At 38.6% G+C, this 13750-nt stretch overlaps 2 protein-coding genes across 2 annotated transcripts in view; one reads left to right on the forward strand and one right to left on the reverse strand.

Annotated features, from left to right (window-relative positions):
• Window positions 1–11198, forward strand: atp6v0cb (ATPase H+ transporting V0 subunit cb). Its single transcript, XM_062055872.1, has 3 exons — window positions 1–282; window positions 5470–5653; window positions 10893–11198. The coding sequence occupies exons 1-3, from the start codon at window positions 210–212 to the stop codon at window positions 11095–11097; spliced, it is 462 nt and encodes a 153-aa protein (XP_061911856.1). The 5' UTR covers window positions 1–209; the 3' UTR covers window positions 11098–11198.
• nubp2 (nucleotide binding protein 2 (MinD homolog, E. coli)) overlaps window positions 11171–13750 on the reverse strand; it is a 6089-nt gene continuing 3509 nt past the window's right edge. The window contains exons 6-7 of the mRNA XM_062055871.1: window positions 13637–13706; window positions 11171–12800 (exon numbers count right to left, since the gene is read on the reverse strand). Coding sequence (XP_061911855.1) covers window positions 12661–12800; window positions 13637–13706 — 210 coding nt within the window. The 3' untranslated portion in view covers window positions 11171–12660. The remainder of the gene's footprint in view (window positions 12801–13636; window positions 13707–13750) is intronic.

Here is a 13750-nt window from a genome sequence, read left to right on the forward strand (position 1 = left end):
TTCCCCCCGTCGCCATTTTGTGCCGAGTATTTATCGCCGAGTCGTGACTCGATCTCGTGTCCACTCAAATGCTAGTTTAGTTAGCCGCAGCTTCCTTCGTGTCCTCACATTCCCAGTTTACGGGTTACCCCCATTTAGTCGACGTTATTGACTATTTCCTAGTTAATATTTTTATACAAGTATATATTTACCTTCTTGCGTGAGGAAGAATGTCGGCCGCAAGTCCCGAATACTCCCCGTTCTTCGCGGTGATGGGTGCCTCTGCTGCCATGGTGTTTAGCGGTAACTATCAGTCTCTATTCATCTTCCACAAATTAATTTAATTTATATATATATATTTTTTCCATCAAAGATGGCTACGGGGCTATATATGTGTTTCATCCGTCATTTGGCACGCTAACGGCGAGCTCTTCCCTCTAAGCTAGCTCGTAAATGTCACCTTGTTGCAAACGCCATTTTTTTACTTCCTGTAGATGACGTCTTTATAAAAACAATTAAACCGCTTTTGGTTTATTTGAACGGTGTCTAAATAATGGTCGCGCTTACATTTTCATTGTGAACGTGGTTATAGCCATTGTGCTAAAGGTGCCAGGCTAGCTCGATGACGTCATATGAATTAATGTGCTTTATGACGTATTTGTATAATTGACTTGATGTAGCTTGATAAGTAAACCAAAAATGTTGAAGGAGTTCACCATCCAGCCTTTTGGCTTCATTGCGGTGATTGCAACACGGCCTGGGATGCAATGAAGCTAACAAGCAGTTAGGAGGTGTTATTTATTTATTTGACACCGTTTTTACGCATTGCCCCCCCTGCCCGTTTACTTTTTAGTGTTACCTGCCATTAAATTTAATTCCATCTTTGGACGTAACGTTGTCTTTAGGGAACCATTTGAAAATCAATTCCAAAGGGTGACTTCCTTCTTGTTGGAAAGGGATGACACTTGGTCACATGATAGTCACATGACGTGCCTTCTGACTTGGAGTAACCATTTGACTTGTCTAGTGAAGTTTCCATTTTAATGCACATACATTACATATTTGATAGGCCTGGGCAGGTAGTCCATTTTGCTGGACGATGTATTGTCCGCCAAGTTAGGGCTGATGTGGACGAAAAAGTATATCTCAATATATTTTTACTTTTTTATTAGATATAAATCTCGATATATTTTCCAGTTAAAATATTTATACAAAGATATTCATTTTTGAGGGAAATTTACTGAAATTGAAGTGAATGACAGTCAGTGGCACTTTTATTAACCCAGTTAGTCAAGATGGGTATTAACAGCACAGAAAAGAAACTGGGTAGCACAAAATTGCATAACATAAATAAAATAGAAAAATATTATTTCTACGTAAACTAAATAACATAGCTGTGCAAATAATACAACATGTATCAAACTCGGATAAAAAAATACATTTGCAGACAGGCACTTTTTAATTCCAAGTCGACGATGTAATGGACTGTCACACGCATACGGTTCTGTGGTCCTACTAGACCACACGTCTGGTCAGCGCCAAGTAGGTGACTTGACTTAATTGTGCGACTATGATCTTGCTGTTTGTTTCAAAATGATTAAACTATTCAATGTTGAAATATAAAGGGTAGAAATAATGAACAAAATGTCAGCTACTGTCTTGTTGTAAAACACCAATGAAAATGAAATGTAGCATTTAGACAGGCTATACTGTGTAGCATAAGTCATCACATGTCTGCCACAATCATGTGTGTTCTTAAATGTGTATTCCACCTCTTCCAGTTTTGATTTGGGTTTACATGGTAAACAACTCAAATGAATGTATTGTCCAGACGCATACATTTGTCCAAATGTGCTAAATAGACGCATTGTGGGTTTCCTGGACGTCGTCTACATCGCTGAAAGAAAAATCTAAGGAAGAGAATCCCTCTGCCATCTTCCACTAGTTTTTTTAATATATAAATCACTCGCTTGAAAATTCCCTCTTCTCTTCTACAACTCTCTTGTCGTCATTTGGGATGTCTGTTGTGATTTCCCTTCCTGGTTCGATGACACGCCCTATGTTGCCTTTGATTGGCCATACTCAAACCAATCGTGACCCATCATAGTAAACATGTTCTTATAGTGCAAGCACGTCTTGGAAGGAGGAAGGGGAGGGGTTTAGTATCCCGTGGAGGGAAGCGGGGGAAACAAGGAACACAACAAATAAGTGGCGTTTGGTAATTTTAAAGTGAAATAAGTGAAGTGAATTGTATTTATATAGCGCTTTTCTCTAGTGACTCAAAGCGCTTTTACATAGTGAAACCCAATATCTAAGTTACATTTAAACCAGTGTGGGTGGCACTGGGATCAGGTGGGTAAAGTGTCTTGCCCAAGGACACAACGGCAGTGACTAGGATGGCGGAAGCGGGGATCGAACCTGGAACCCTCAAGTTGCTGGCACAGCCACCCTACCAACCGAGCTATACCGCCCCAAAAAATTATATCGATATTACAAATATGTTCTTAATTCATATTCTTGTTTAAAAATATATTGATATGTTTTGCAAACTCGATGTATCGCCCAGCCCTACGCCAATTATTGCAACATTGTCAGTGTCATTTTGAGATCAAATAAAGCATGAATGTAATCATAATATATAATTATAATGCCACTATGTATTTCAAAGGCAATAAACATTGATTTTGAATTACTATTTTTACCATTGTAATTGGAACGCCAACTTTTATTATCTTAAATAAGTAACCAAACAGTACAAATAAATTTTACTCTCAATCTCATAGCACAAAATGGACTTCAATAATTAGTGGACATTTGGCTTTGCAATCAACTTTGTTTCCCTCTTAATTTTGATTACCTTGCGGTGCTTCTCACTTTTCTCGCTTTCTCTCGCTCGCTCGCTCGCTCTCTCTCTCTCTCTCTCTCTCTCTCTCTCTCTCTGTGTGTGTGTGTGTCGCTGTCCTACCTCCTCCCACAGAGACAAAGATTGCAAATGGCTGACAAGACGATTCACTCCATTTAATTCTGCTTTTTAATAAACGCGGTCAGGTGCTGAGAGCAACGAGTGAACCCCCTTGATATGAAGAAAACAAACGCACACAAAAATGGCAATTTATCAATGATAGCAAAGTTTTGAAGTTTATTGACAATGATGTGTAACACTTAACAATGCTTGTTTTATGTTTGTTTTCATTACAAGGGGCGGCGTGGCGAAGTTGGTAGAGTGGCCGTGCCAGCAATCTGTGTTGCTGGTTACTGGGGTTCAATCCCCACCTTCTACCATCCTAGTCATGTCCGTTGTGTCCTTGGGCAAGACACTTCACCCTTGCTCCTGATGGCTGCTGGTTAGCGCCTTGCATGGCAGCTCCCGCCATCAGTGTGTGAATGTGTGAGTGAATGTGGAAATACTGTCAAAGCGCTTTGAGTACCTTGAAGGTAGAAAAGCGCTATACAAGTATAACCCATTTATCATTATTATTTATCATTTATTACACTTAGATTTATTATAAGGTTGTGTTGCGTTCATTCTCACTTTGGTGACACGACTTTTGGCACAGCTGGGAATAGTTTCTGAAAGATTCTGCCCCTACATGTCAAAATTTCTTTGGAATCTTTTCATGTCAAGCTAATCTCACAATACATCCACAGCTAAGGTAACGTTACTTTCTGTGTTGTGGTAGATGCCTATTGATTAAAGTTCAGTGTTTTATTTTCCTATATTTAAACAGTGTTACTGTTCAAACCATGTGTAATGTTACAGTGGCCAAAATATTCAATATACTTGTTGAATAAAACCTCTGCCTAGTTTTTAATGAATACTTAAGCCTACTACACTACTGTATTTTAATGTTGGTCATTATGGTGGTACTTGGAGAGCCAAGTGTTTTCTGCGGTGGCACTTTGTGAAAATAGTTTAAGAACCACTGATTTAGTCAATGGCACACAGACAGACAGACAGACAGACACAGCTGCTTAGATCCTAACTTGTTGAGGCTGAATCAATAGCGCCTCTGGTGGTTGCAGCCAAAAACTGCACTCCATTTCTTTTCATTGGCTTCATGATGCGGTCAAATCCACGCAATCAACAGTCTTGGCGATCAGTTATTTAGCTATTTGACAAGTCCATCAAAGATGTGCAGCATCTATTTTTTTATTTGTTTAAAACAAAATATGCATGTGGCAGCAGATTCAGATCGCGTCAGACGCAAGCGTTCAGTGTAACTCATAAATGCTGCAGCCTAATCCCTGCACAGCCGGCAGCTCGTCGTTAAATAAAAGCACAATTTTTTTTTTTTACTACTGATTCTTACATTTGGACCAGTGTTTCCCTTTTTTCAACCGCCTCTGCACTACCGACCAATCTACAGCCGGCCGCCTGTGTAGCTCCAGGCACCACCCGTGCCTTGACGTCACAGGGGCTTCCCACATAGCAAATCATTGCCACGGAGTAAAAAATGTAAAAGCTCTCAGCCTGATCTGAAGGGATTAGGATTAAAAATCCAGAGGTTGTAGTTGCACACCACTGCAGGAGCTGCCAGACGTGACTCATTTCATAGACCGTGAACAAATGTTTTGTTTAAGGACTCCGTGTTGTCTCCTGTCATTCACACACATACCTAGAAATAATGAGTGGCAGAGATTTTTGAGCTAATTTATCACCTTGCAGGATAATAATGAATATCTTGACTATTCTTTTGGTTCAAGGTTATTATGATCGTGGTACCTCGGTTTAAAAAAAAAAAAAAAAAAAAAGGGTACCTCAGGGACACGTTTGGCAATATTCCTATTATTTGCCAGTCCTACTCATTTCTAAACGGACAGCCTTTTACCGACCACATCAATTTAATCATACATTTTATAGATTGGCCGGCTTGGTGTGCGTCATTTGTTAGAAAGCTTTATTGCTAATCTTAGCATCGACTCTGCTACACGTCCAAGCTTGCTCTCAGCACGTTGTCCCTATAAACGAGTTAACCGGCAACAGCAGGCCTGGGGCTGCTTCACTAAGACGTCTCTGGGGGCCTTTCAGATAAAATTAAGAGGAAACTGCAAACCACCTTCTTTTGTACATATGCCAAGCAAATGATGCAGCCTGCGTTAGTAAATAGAAACATGTTTGCTTTCTTGCTGCTTTAAAAAGATGATGGAAAATGTGATCAATACCCCGCTACCTTATTTCTGGTTTTGTTGTAGCGTCGCTCTGACACTGGCACCATTTAATAACAAAATTGTGTTGAAGCAGCTCTCGCTCATCCATGCATGTGTATTTTTGTGGCACTTTGCTAGTTCATCTTTGTCAAGTCGATTCTTCACCTTATAGCACACTGTAGAGTCCATTAAGTTTTGACAGTAAAATTGATAGAGGAAACGAGACGCAGGCTGATGCGGTGAAAAATTTCCCAGATGTCGTTATGACCAACTTTTTGAGGGGAATTGAAACTAAAATGGTTACTTCACATCGCTGTGTTTCTGCTTCCCTCTCTCTGCCAGCCTTGGGAGCAGCGTACGGCACGGCCAAGAGCGGCACAGGCATCGCCGCCATGTCCGTGATGAGGCCAGAGCTCATCATGAAGTCCATCATCCCCGTGGTCATGGCGGGTATCATCGCCATCTATGGCCTCGTTGTAGCAGTGCTGATTGCCAACAACATTACCGAGCAGGTCACACTCTACAAGTGAGTACTCCTTTCCCACAAAACACACATCATACACTACATACTATTGAAAATGCGCCAATCAACACCTTAATTCAATTCACCACCAAGAAAGACTAGGGTTGGGTATCGAGTATCGATTGGAACCGGGACTAACTTTCCGATTCTCCCGGAATCGTTCAAAAGTTTAAATTTCGATTCCTATTTTCGATGCTGTCACGCCAATTTAGTCCGCCGACCGGAAACAAATATGTCCGCCGAACCGGAAGAAGAAGCCGCTGAACACCAACGAAGAAGCGCCCACCCCCGGAAGTGTTAGCATAGCGAGTCAGTCAAGCTCAAGCATGGATAGCGGGCGTCGGCGGTCGAAAGTGTGGCTTTACTTTACAAAAAAAAATGAAATAACCGCGAAATAACAGAGCTCCATGTCCATCAAGAAACGAGTGGAGAGAGAGCTGCAGATGTACCAGGACGTTCCACCGATACTAATGTCTGACGACCTTGCTACATGGTGGTGGTCCGGTGGAACCAACAAAAGACTTATCCTTTGCTGTCAGATCTAGCTTTCTCCTATTTATGCGTACAAGCTTCTTCCACACCTAGCGAACGTGTATTTTCCACAGCAGGAGACACTATCTGTCCAGAACGCTCACGCATCCTGCCTGAGAAGGCGGATATGGTCATTTTCCTAGACAAGAACTGTCTCTGATTTTATACTGTACCTGCTGCTAATCTGGACTGGGTTTTGCAAGTTGTTTCTTATTGTTTATTTGCTTTTCTGCACCAGGTTAGCCCATCAGTGGGAGCACGGTAACATTTTTAAGTACCCGCAGCATCATACACTTGTGTGTGTAAATGTGTTTTCATGAGGTTTTCAAAAATAAAGCTCTCTTGAGGAAAGTGCACCCCTTGGAAAATGTATTCATAATTTATAATATTTATATTCAAGTTCATAGATTTGATATTTATATTCTAGCTGAAAACAGCCCTGTGAGGAATTTATTGTAAAGTTCATAAAAAGTTAATAGAATTAAAATTGATGGAGAATGTCAGACTATTTCATTCAGAAAGACTGTAGGTTAGCTAGCTCATTTAAAATATCCTAAACTTTTTTTTGACCCTGCCTCTTAAAAGAATCGGAATCGAGAATCGTCAGGAATCGGAATCGAAACAAAGAATCTGAATCAGAATCGTTCGAATTCAAACGATACCCAACCCTAAGAAAGACCACAGGAGTCGCCGGCTGCTTTGTGTTTTTAATAACACCACAAGATGGTGCTATCATGACTGGTCAGCATTTAGCTCCTTTCTGTGGGCTTTAATATATTGGTTGCACAACTGTTACCCTTGTATTGTTGTTAAAGGGGAACTGCATTTTTTTTGGAATTGTGCTTATCATTCACAATCCTTATGCAAGACAAGAACACATTTTTTAAATTAAATTTTTTTTATTTTAACAAGTAAATCAACGTTAAAAAAAACAAGTCAACAAACAATGGAGGTAATATTTGCTCTATTCCGCCTATATGGCACTCTACACACGTGTTCTTGTCTTACATAGGAGGTTGTGAATGCTAATCAAAATTCCAAAAGAAGTCTTTTTAAAAGTGCAGTTCCCCTTTAAAACCAGTAAACTTGTTCATTTGTGTACAAAAAGCATACATGAGGTAAATGTGTAATTTTATGTCTGGTCTGTAAATAATGGAATAAAAAAGCTCCCCAATAGCTTTGCCCAATGTTGCATATCATTTACAGTCCCTATGTAAGAGACGAATACACATGTCTGTCTTTTTTTTATGCATTCTGATTACGAGGTGGCTAACAATGAAGCTAATGGGGGTCATCGATTGTGCCCATAAAACTGTCTTAAAACATCTAAAAACTGCCAACAATACTCCATTTACATGTCGTGACCTAAATATTAACCAAGTATTAGCTATATTGTTATTATAAGCGATAACGTTAAGGAACTACTTATAGCGGCACCGTGATCACAAGAGGTAATAAGCTTATGCTGCAATATTGACATATTGAGACAGTTAGCTAATGCATTGCCTCTCACTTTTATACTACAAGGTTGTTGCTATAAACCGAGAATTTGTTCAACTTTGACATTCAATTTAAACCCAATAATGGTGAGAAAGACGAAAAGACGCCTGTTAGCGCCCGCCTTTTTTTTGTATACCTGTGAGGATTATGATAACTTATTTTATCTAAATGGAAAGGAATTGAACATTGCATCAGTCGACATCCCAGTGAGAGCACGCATTGTAGAGTAAGTGATTGTTTTATTATGTTCGAAGTTTTCATTTCTTGTTTAGCACTTTGCAATACTGCTACTAGCTGCCGTTGTTGTCTCGCATGAAATCTGTCATGAGCAGAAGTGTTGTTTAAGGAAAAAGCGAATGTTGTGATGCGTCTGTGAAATGAATGCGCCACGGTATGCTTAAAATGAGCAAAATATGTAAATATTACATATTAGGGTTGCATGACGTTACATTCATTTTTCTTCTTCACGGCTTAATTCACATGATGGTCAAGCAGGTTGAGCGTAGCATCAAACAAGTGAGAGTGTAGTTTGATCAGAAAATGCCGCATTGCTGTTCTGTTCTTAGGTGTTCGTCGTTCAAATAGAGATTGGAAATAGCTTTTACGGAGTCCCGAAAGAAGTGGGTCATAATGGTAATAAAGTCAGGAAATAACGAACGTGCGTCGAAGTAAATGGCTCTTAAAAATATCACTTTCATCATCTTGTGGACTACAATCGGACCATGCTCGTGTCTATAGCAATCACTTTGTAAAATATTTGAGAAACTTTCTGTGATGCAATCAAGTTTGTTCTCTACTATATTAGTGTTTGATAGCAGAATTAAACGTAAGGAAGTGACAATAGATCGCATTAGTTTGTGTTCTTTTGTGGTTGCTGTGCCTAAATATAACTAGAAAGATCTGGTTGTGCAAATAAACTAACGTCATGTTAAGTCTTAGTAATAAATATTGTGATTGTTGGTCGAATACACCATATTTTTGTCGATTTTCACAACAGAAACTAAAAGCTTAGTTGTTGTTGTGCGGGAAAACTAAGTGCTTTATTCGACACAGATGACCACATTACAGCGTCCTTGGTGATATTTGTTAGCTTAAAGAAAATATCCTAATTAGTATTGATAAAGTAGATGAATAAATCTACCGTGGGCTCATTCATATAATGAATCTTGATATCGCCAGCAAACATTGCTGAACAACAGGGACGTTTATAGCTAAATGAGACAAAATATGAACTTCAAACCATAAAAACAACTGCAGACATGAATTGTAGATGAGACTAATATTTGTCGTAGGAATTAAACTGCAAACAAATGTATAATTTTTCTCATTAGCGTCACGATCACAGCAGCTCAGCAATCGTTATGTCAATCAAACATAAGTTCAACTTTGTCTTTCATGGATTAATGCTTAATTTGTGGCCCTCTCCAGTTGTGAAGACATGATGTGCTTCCAATCTTCTCTTTTGTAAATACCACAAGTGTCAGGTGAAGTGAGGTAGCAGTAACCTCTTGGTGACGATAAATGATTTAAATCTTTAAAGAATATATTTTCCTTAAGAGTGTAAAAATCCACTCCATCCCATTTTAAATATTTTTTCATGATCACTTTTATATTTGCCTCTAAACCTTTAAAATATGCCCAAATCTGCACTGATTCAGATAAATAAACAGTAGCCTAATGGGGCTTTGACCATTGCCTAAAACCTGGAATTACCCGGATGTGCCTCCAGGTCACGTGATTTCAACCCACCTATAAAAAACCTTGATGGAGGCTTTTAGAGCGCTTAATATGTAGAATAGAGCGAATTCCATTACCTCCATTGTTAGCTGACTCTAGCTAGCATTTATCTAGAATACATAAACAAATAAAAACATGTGTCCTTGTCTCACATAAAGATTGTGGATGATAGACAAAATTTCAAAAAAACTTTTATAACTGTGCAAGTGTAACACACCTTTGAGTAGTGCAGCCAATATTTGAATCAACTCAACCATAGTAGTAATGCTAACTGAGCAGTTTGCTCCTAACTGCTATTACAACCATTGCTTCTGTTGCTCCAAGATAACAACTTTCTCATGCACTCTATAAACTAGTTTTCCTCATCAATGTTTAGACTTATTTTATTTATTTATTTTTTTACAATTTTTGTAGCACATCAACAACAAAAATAAGACAAAATAAATACAAACACAAGAAATCTTCTCTTTTAACAAATAGTTCTAGTTAAAACATTTTTTTTTATTTGAACAAACCTAAAACAAGAAAATGAGGGAACAAATCAAACGCCTATCAGTTCACTTTTATATGCAAAACATTTTTTTTATTTGAACAAACATAAGACAAGAAAACGAGGGAACAGATCAAACGCCTATCAGTTCACTTTTATATGCAATATCTTCTTTAAAATGTATGTTATTCTTGCCGAAGGTAGCACTAACTTTTGATTCATCCATTGCCTAATAATAATATGTTTGGCTAGACTTTCATTATCAATGCAAGACATTTCTTTGCAGTCACTACACACCAAGTTATGTTTGTTAATTTTTACTATATTTATGCTTATCTGGATATAATCCCAACAGAAAAAAAAATTGGATCCAGTGTGATTTTATTTTTTTACATTTTTTTATTTTTTTAAGAAGTAACTCCTTCAATTACATAATGTATCTCTTCCCAAAATGTTTTAATCACCCTACATGACCTGAAATAATGTTCCTTTAGCTTCTGTATATTAAAAACAGGTATAAGGGATATGTTGTTATATTTGATTCCGCCGGTGTCACATAAATTCTAATTAGCCATTTGTATTGGAATAATTTTAGTTAGAGCATTGTAAACCATTATTAAAGTTGAAAATAGAAGTAATGAGTTTCAAACTTTAGGAAATAACAGCATCACTCCAATTATCGCCTGCTTCCAATAAACCCCTCGTCCTCTTAGCTCAGGTAATGAATGCCCCGGCTATAAGAAAAGCATTTACAGTAAATAACTTACAGCAGAATGACATACTGCATGTTATGAATCGAATTCTGGATGAATGTTTATACATATTTTAAATGTTTCAGAACGCTTTATATTGCATTATGAATTTAATGTCAGTTTTGTGGCAGTCATAACGTTTAACCCCACAACCCGTACCCTCAATATTACTGTTACTGCTAATTCTCAAAATGGCTGATTTGACCTCCTGCATATCTTGTCTCTCTTCAAGGAGCTTCCTCCACTTGGGAGCCGGGTTGAGCGTGGGCCTGAGCGGGCTGGCGGCCGGCTTTGCCATCGGCATAGTGGGTGACGCGGGCGTCAGGGGCACGGCTCAGCAGCCGCGGCTTTTTGTGGGCATGATCCTCATCTTGATTTTCGCCGAAGTCTTGGGTCTCTACGGGCTCATCGTCGCCCTCATTCTGTCCACGAAATAAACCCAGCCCCAACATCTCCACTACAAGATCTGTTCTTGACGTGTCGCTGCCGGGGAATAAAAAGTGTAAATTGTGTGTGTGTGTGTGTGTGGGGGGGGGGGGGGGGAGAGAAAAAATTGTAAAATGTCTGCAACACTAGTTGGAAGAAGAGAAGATGAAGTGAAAATGTCCCATGATAGGGTCTCAATGTGTACAAATTTGATAGTCAACTTGTAAATGCGCAATGTAGTGATTTGTCTGTTGTGTGTGTGTGTGTGCGCGCAAGTTTGTTTCAAAATAGTTGTATGATAAAGATTCCTTTCCCCCCACACCACTTATTTGGGGCCTCGAGGCTGACTGCGGCAGCTCTGTCTTATAGAGCTGACCAAAGGGCCGTGCAGCTTTTCCTCCTCCAAACTGGGAGTTGCATAAATCTTGAGGATCTATTTGTACAAATGTATGGACCTTTTCTTTTTTTTTTTCCGCCACTGATTTTATTTATAAAAAAATGTCCATTAAATTGTTGAAATGCATCAAGTCTTTAACTTCCCAGGATATATATATATATATATAAATAACGTAAAGATAACTAGATAGATTTTCTGCACTGTGGGTTATTTGTGCTAAGTGGTTGGAAATATTCTGGATGTAATTGCTTCAAATCATTACAAATGCCTTTTAGTGTGTCGCTGTCTGGGTGGCAGGTGTGTGTAGCTGTATTCAAAATCTATGACGCAAACATTCTCCAAACTTGTGTGTGTTGCTGTAGTACTGATGTTTGCATTAAAGGGGTGTGTGCCCAGTTTTGGGTCTCAAGCATATTTTCCAAACATTGCATCTCCCCTTCAGCGCGCTCTCTCTTGTCCTCTTCTTCTATTCCTTACATTCCAGCTGTCCTGCATGGATTTGAGTGTTTCCTTACTATTATTGGATGTAAAGCTGAAGGGTTGCAGGAAATGTTTTCCAGTTTACTCTCCCCCATAAAACTGTTTGGATCATTTGGAGCTGTTCAATTGTCATTACAATCCTGTACTGCCCACTGCTATTATCCTCATGTGTCCACAAGCAAATTAAAGAATCCAACTTAGATTTGCGTGGCTTCCCAACACAGTCAAAGCTTGTTAAATATTTCCTTTTGTGTTCTTGTTCAGGTTTGGCTATTCCCAGTACAATTGTTCCACACAATTATAGTATCTGTTAGATTTCACACAGCAGTGATTCTCACCTTAAGCACTGTAGCTGCACCTGTTCTATTAGAATGTTTCTTGGTAGCAAAACTTAATATATAGCCATGATAATAGCTCTTTTGAAAATAAAATAAAATATATTTGAAAAAATAATTCAGTTGTGAAAATGTAATCAAATTACCGTACTATATCGAATCTTAAGTTTTTCAATGGCTTTTGTCTCCGGTATCTAAAGTTATATTTTCACTTTGCAGTAATTAAATGTGACCTTTTAATTCTACAACACAATACATAAATGAATTATACATTTATTAGTGAGCAAGACCTAAGATTGACATATCTGCACAGTAGTCGTGGTCCATCAATTATTAACAATGCAGTGTTGAGCGACGCTTGCTTAGGCGGCCTGCAGGCTGCTGAGGAGAGTCTGCGTAATGCTGCTAATGGCACTGAAGGTGGCGCTGTCTGGGAATGACTTTAGGAAGTCTTTGCCTTCCTCTATGCAGGTGCTGAGCTTCGGGTCCAAGGGCACGGAACCTGAATGGGATAGTGATGACTTAAAACAAGTACGGTGATGCTAATTTCTTACAGCGTCGTATAATTAAAATATTTCTATTGTACTTAAAAGGATAACTACTGGTCTTCCTGAGCATCAGACTTAAACATATATACATCGTATATGTACTTTTAACACATTTCCAAGTTGTTGCTGCCTTGCCGTCCTTAAATTCTGGGGCGCATGTGACCTTTGGGATGCGTTATCAGTGTCATGCTTCAAACCCCACTTCAAAAAGATGTGCACTATACAAAACATTCTTGGTGTAGCCATTAATCCCGACTTCTTTATTTTGATGAGTAAAAGTTAGCACAAATTGTTTTATTCCTTTTTGTTTTGTAGGTTAAAGTGTTTTATATATTGTGCTCCTGATTAATGATGCTGATCAATTTAAAGAACAAGGGGATGGGTCTTAACGCAGAGGACAAATTTCACCACACCTAGTGTGTGTGTGACAATCATTGGTACTTTGAATTTTTATTGAGTTTATTTAATTGAATTTGTCAGTATCAAATGGTTTAAGTGGGTCAAAAATGTTTGTAGTTTGTAAAAAAAAGTATATTCTGGGGGAATGTCAGGCAAATCGATGAATTTTAAAGTTATTTGTAAATTGATCTATATTTATTTTTTCTTTAATGTTTTGCAGAGGTGTACTTATAACCCATTTTATAGACAAATGATACTATTTGTAGTTGCGTGGAGAGGGGGGGGGGGGGGCACAACAAAAAATATTTGAGAACTGCTGCACTGTTAAAAGTGTGGCTAATAATTAAAGAGTAGTGACACTTAGTGGCTGGAAGCTGACATTACATCTCACCAAGGAAAACTGAGCCTGTGAGTTTGGCCAACTCCTCACCACCACCTTTGGAGAAAATATTGCTGCATTCCTAAAAAAAAGAAAGAAAAACAAATAGATTTAAAAAAATGCTCT

This window comes from Entelurus aequoreus, linkage group LG08 (assembly GCF_033978785.1).
Source record: "Entelurus aequoreus isolate RoL-2023_Sb linkage group LG08, RoL_Eaeq_v1.1, whole genome shotgun sequence".
Taxonomy (NCBI): domain Eukaryota; kingdom Metazoa; phylum Chordata; class Actinopteri; order Syngnathiformes; family Syngnathidae; genus Entelurus; species Entelurus aequoreus.

Bases quoted from the DNA above. Each gene is read 5' to 3' on its own strand.
- atp6v0cb (XM_062055872.1), top strand. From the start codon at position 210: ATGTCGGCCGCAAGTCCCGAATACTCCCCGTTCTTCGCGGTGATGGGT. The intron at 283-5,469 runs GTAACTATCAGT...TCTCTCTGCCAG, and splicing joins TGCTGCCATGGTGTTTAGCG to CCTTGGGAGCAGCGTACGGC. The intron at 5,654-10,892 runs GTGAGTACTCCT...TCTCTCTTCAAG, and splicing joins GAGCAGGTCACACTCTACAA to GAGCTTCCTCCACTTGGGAG.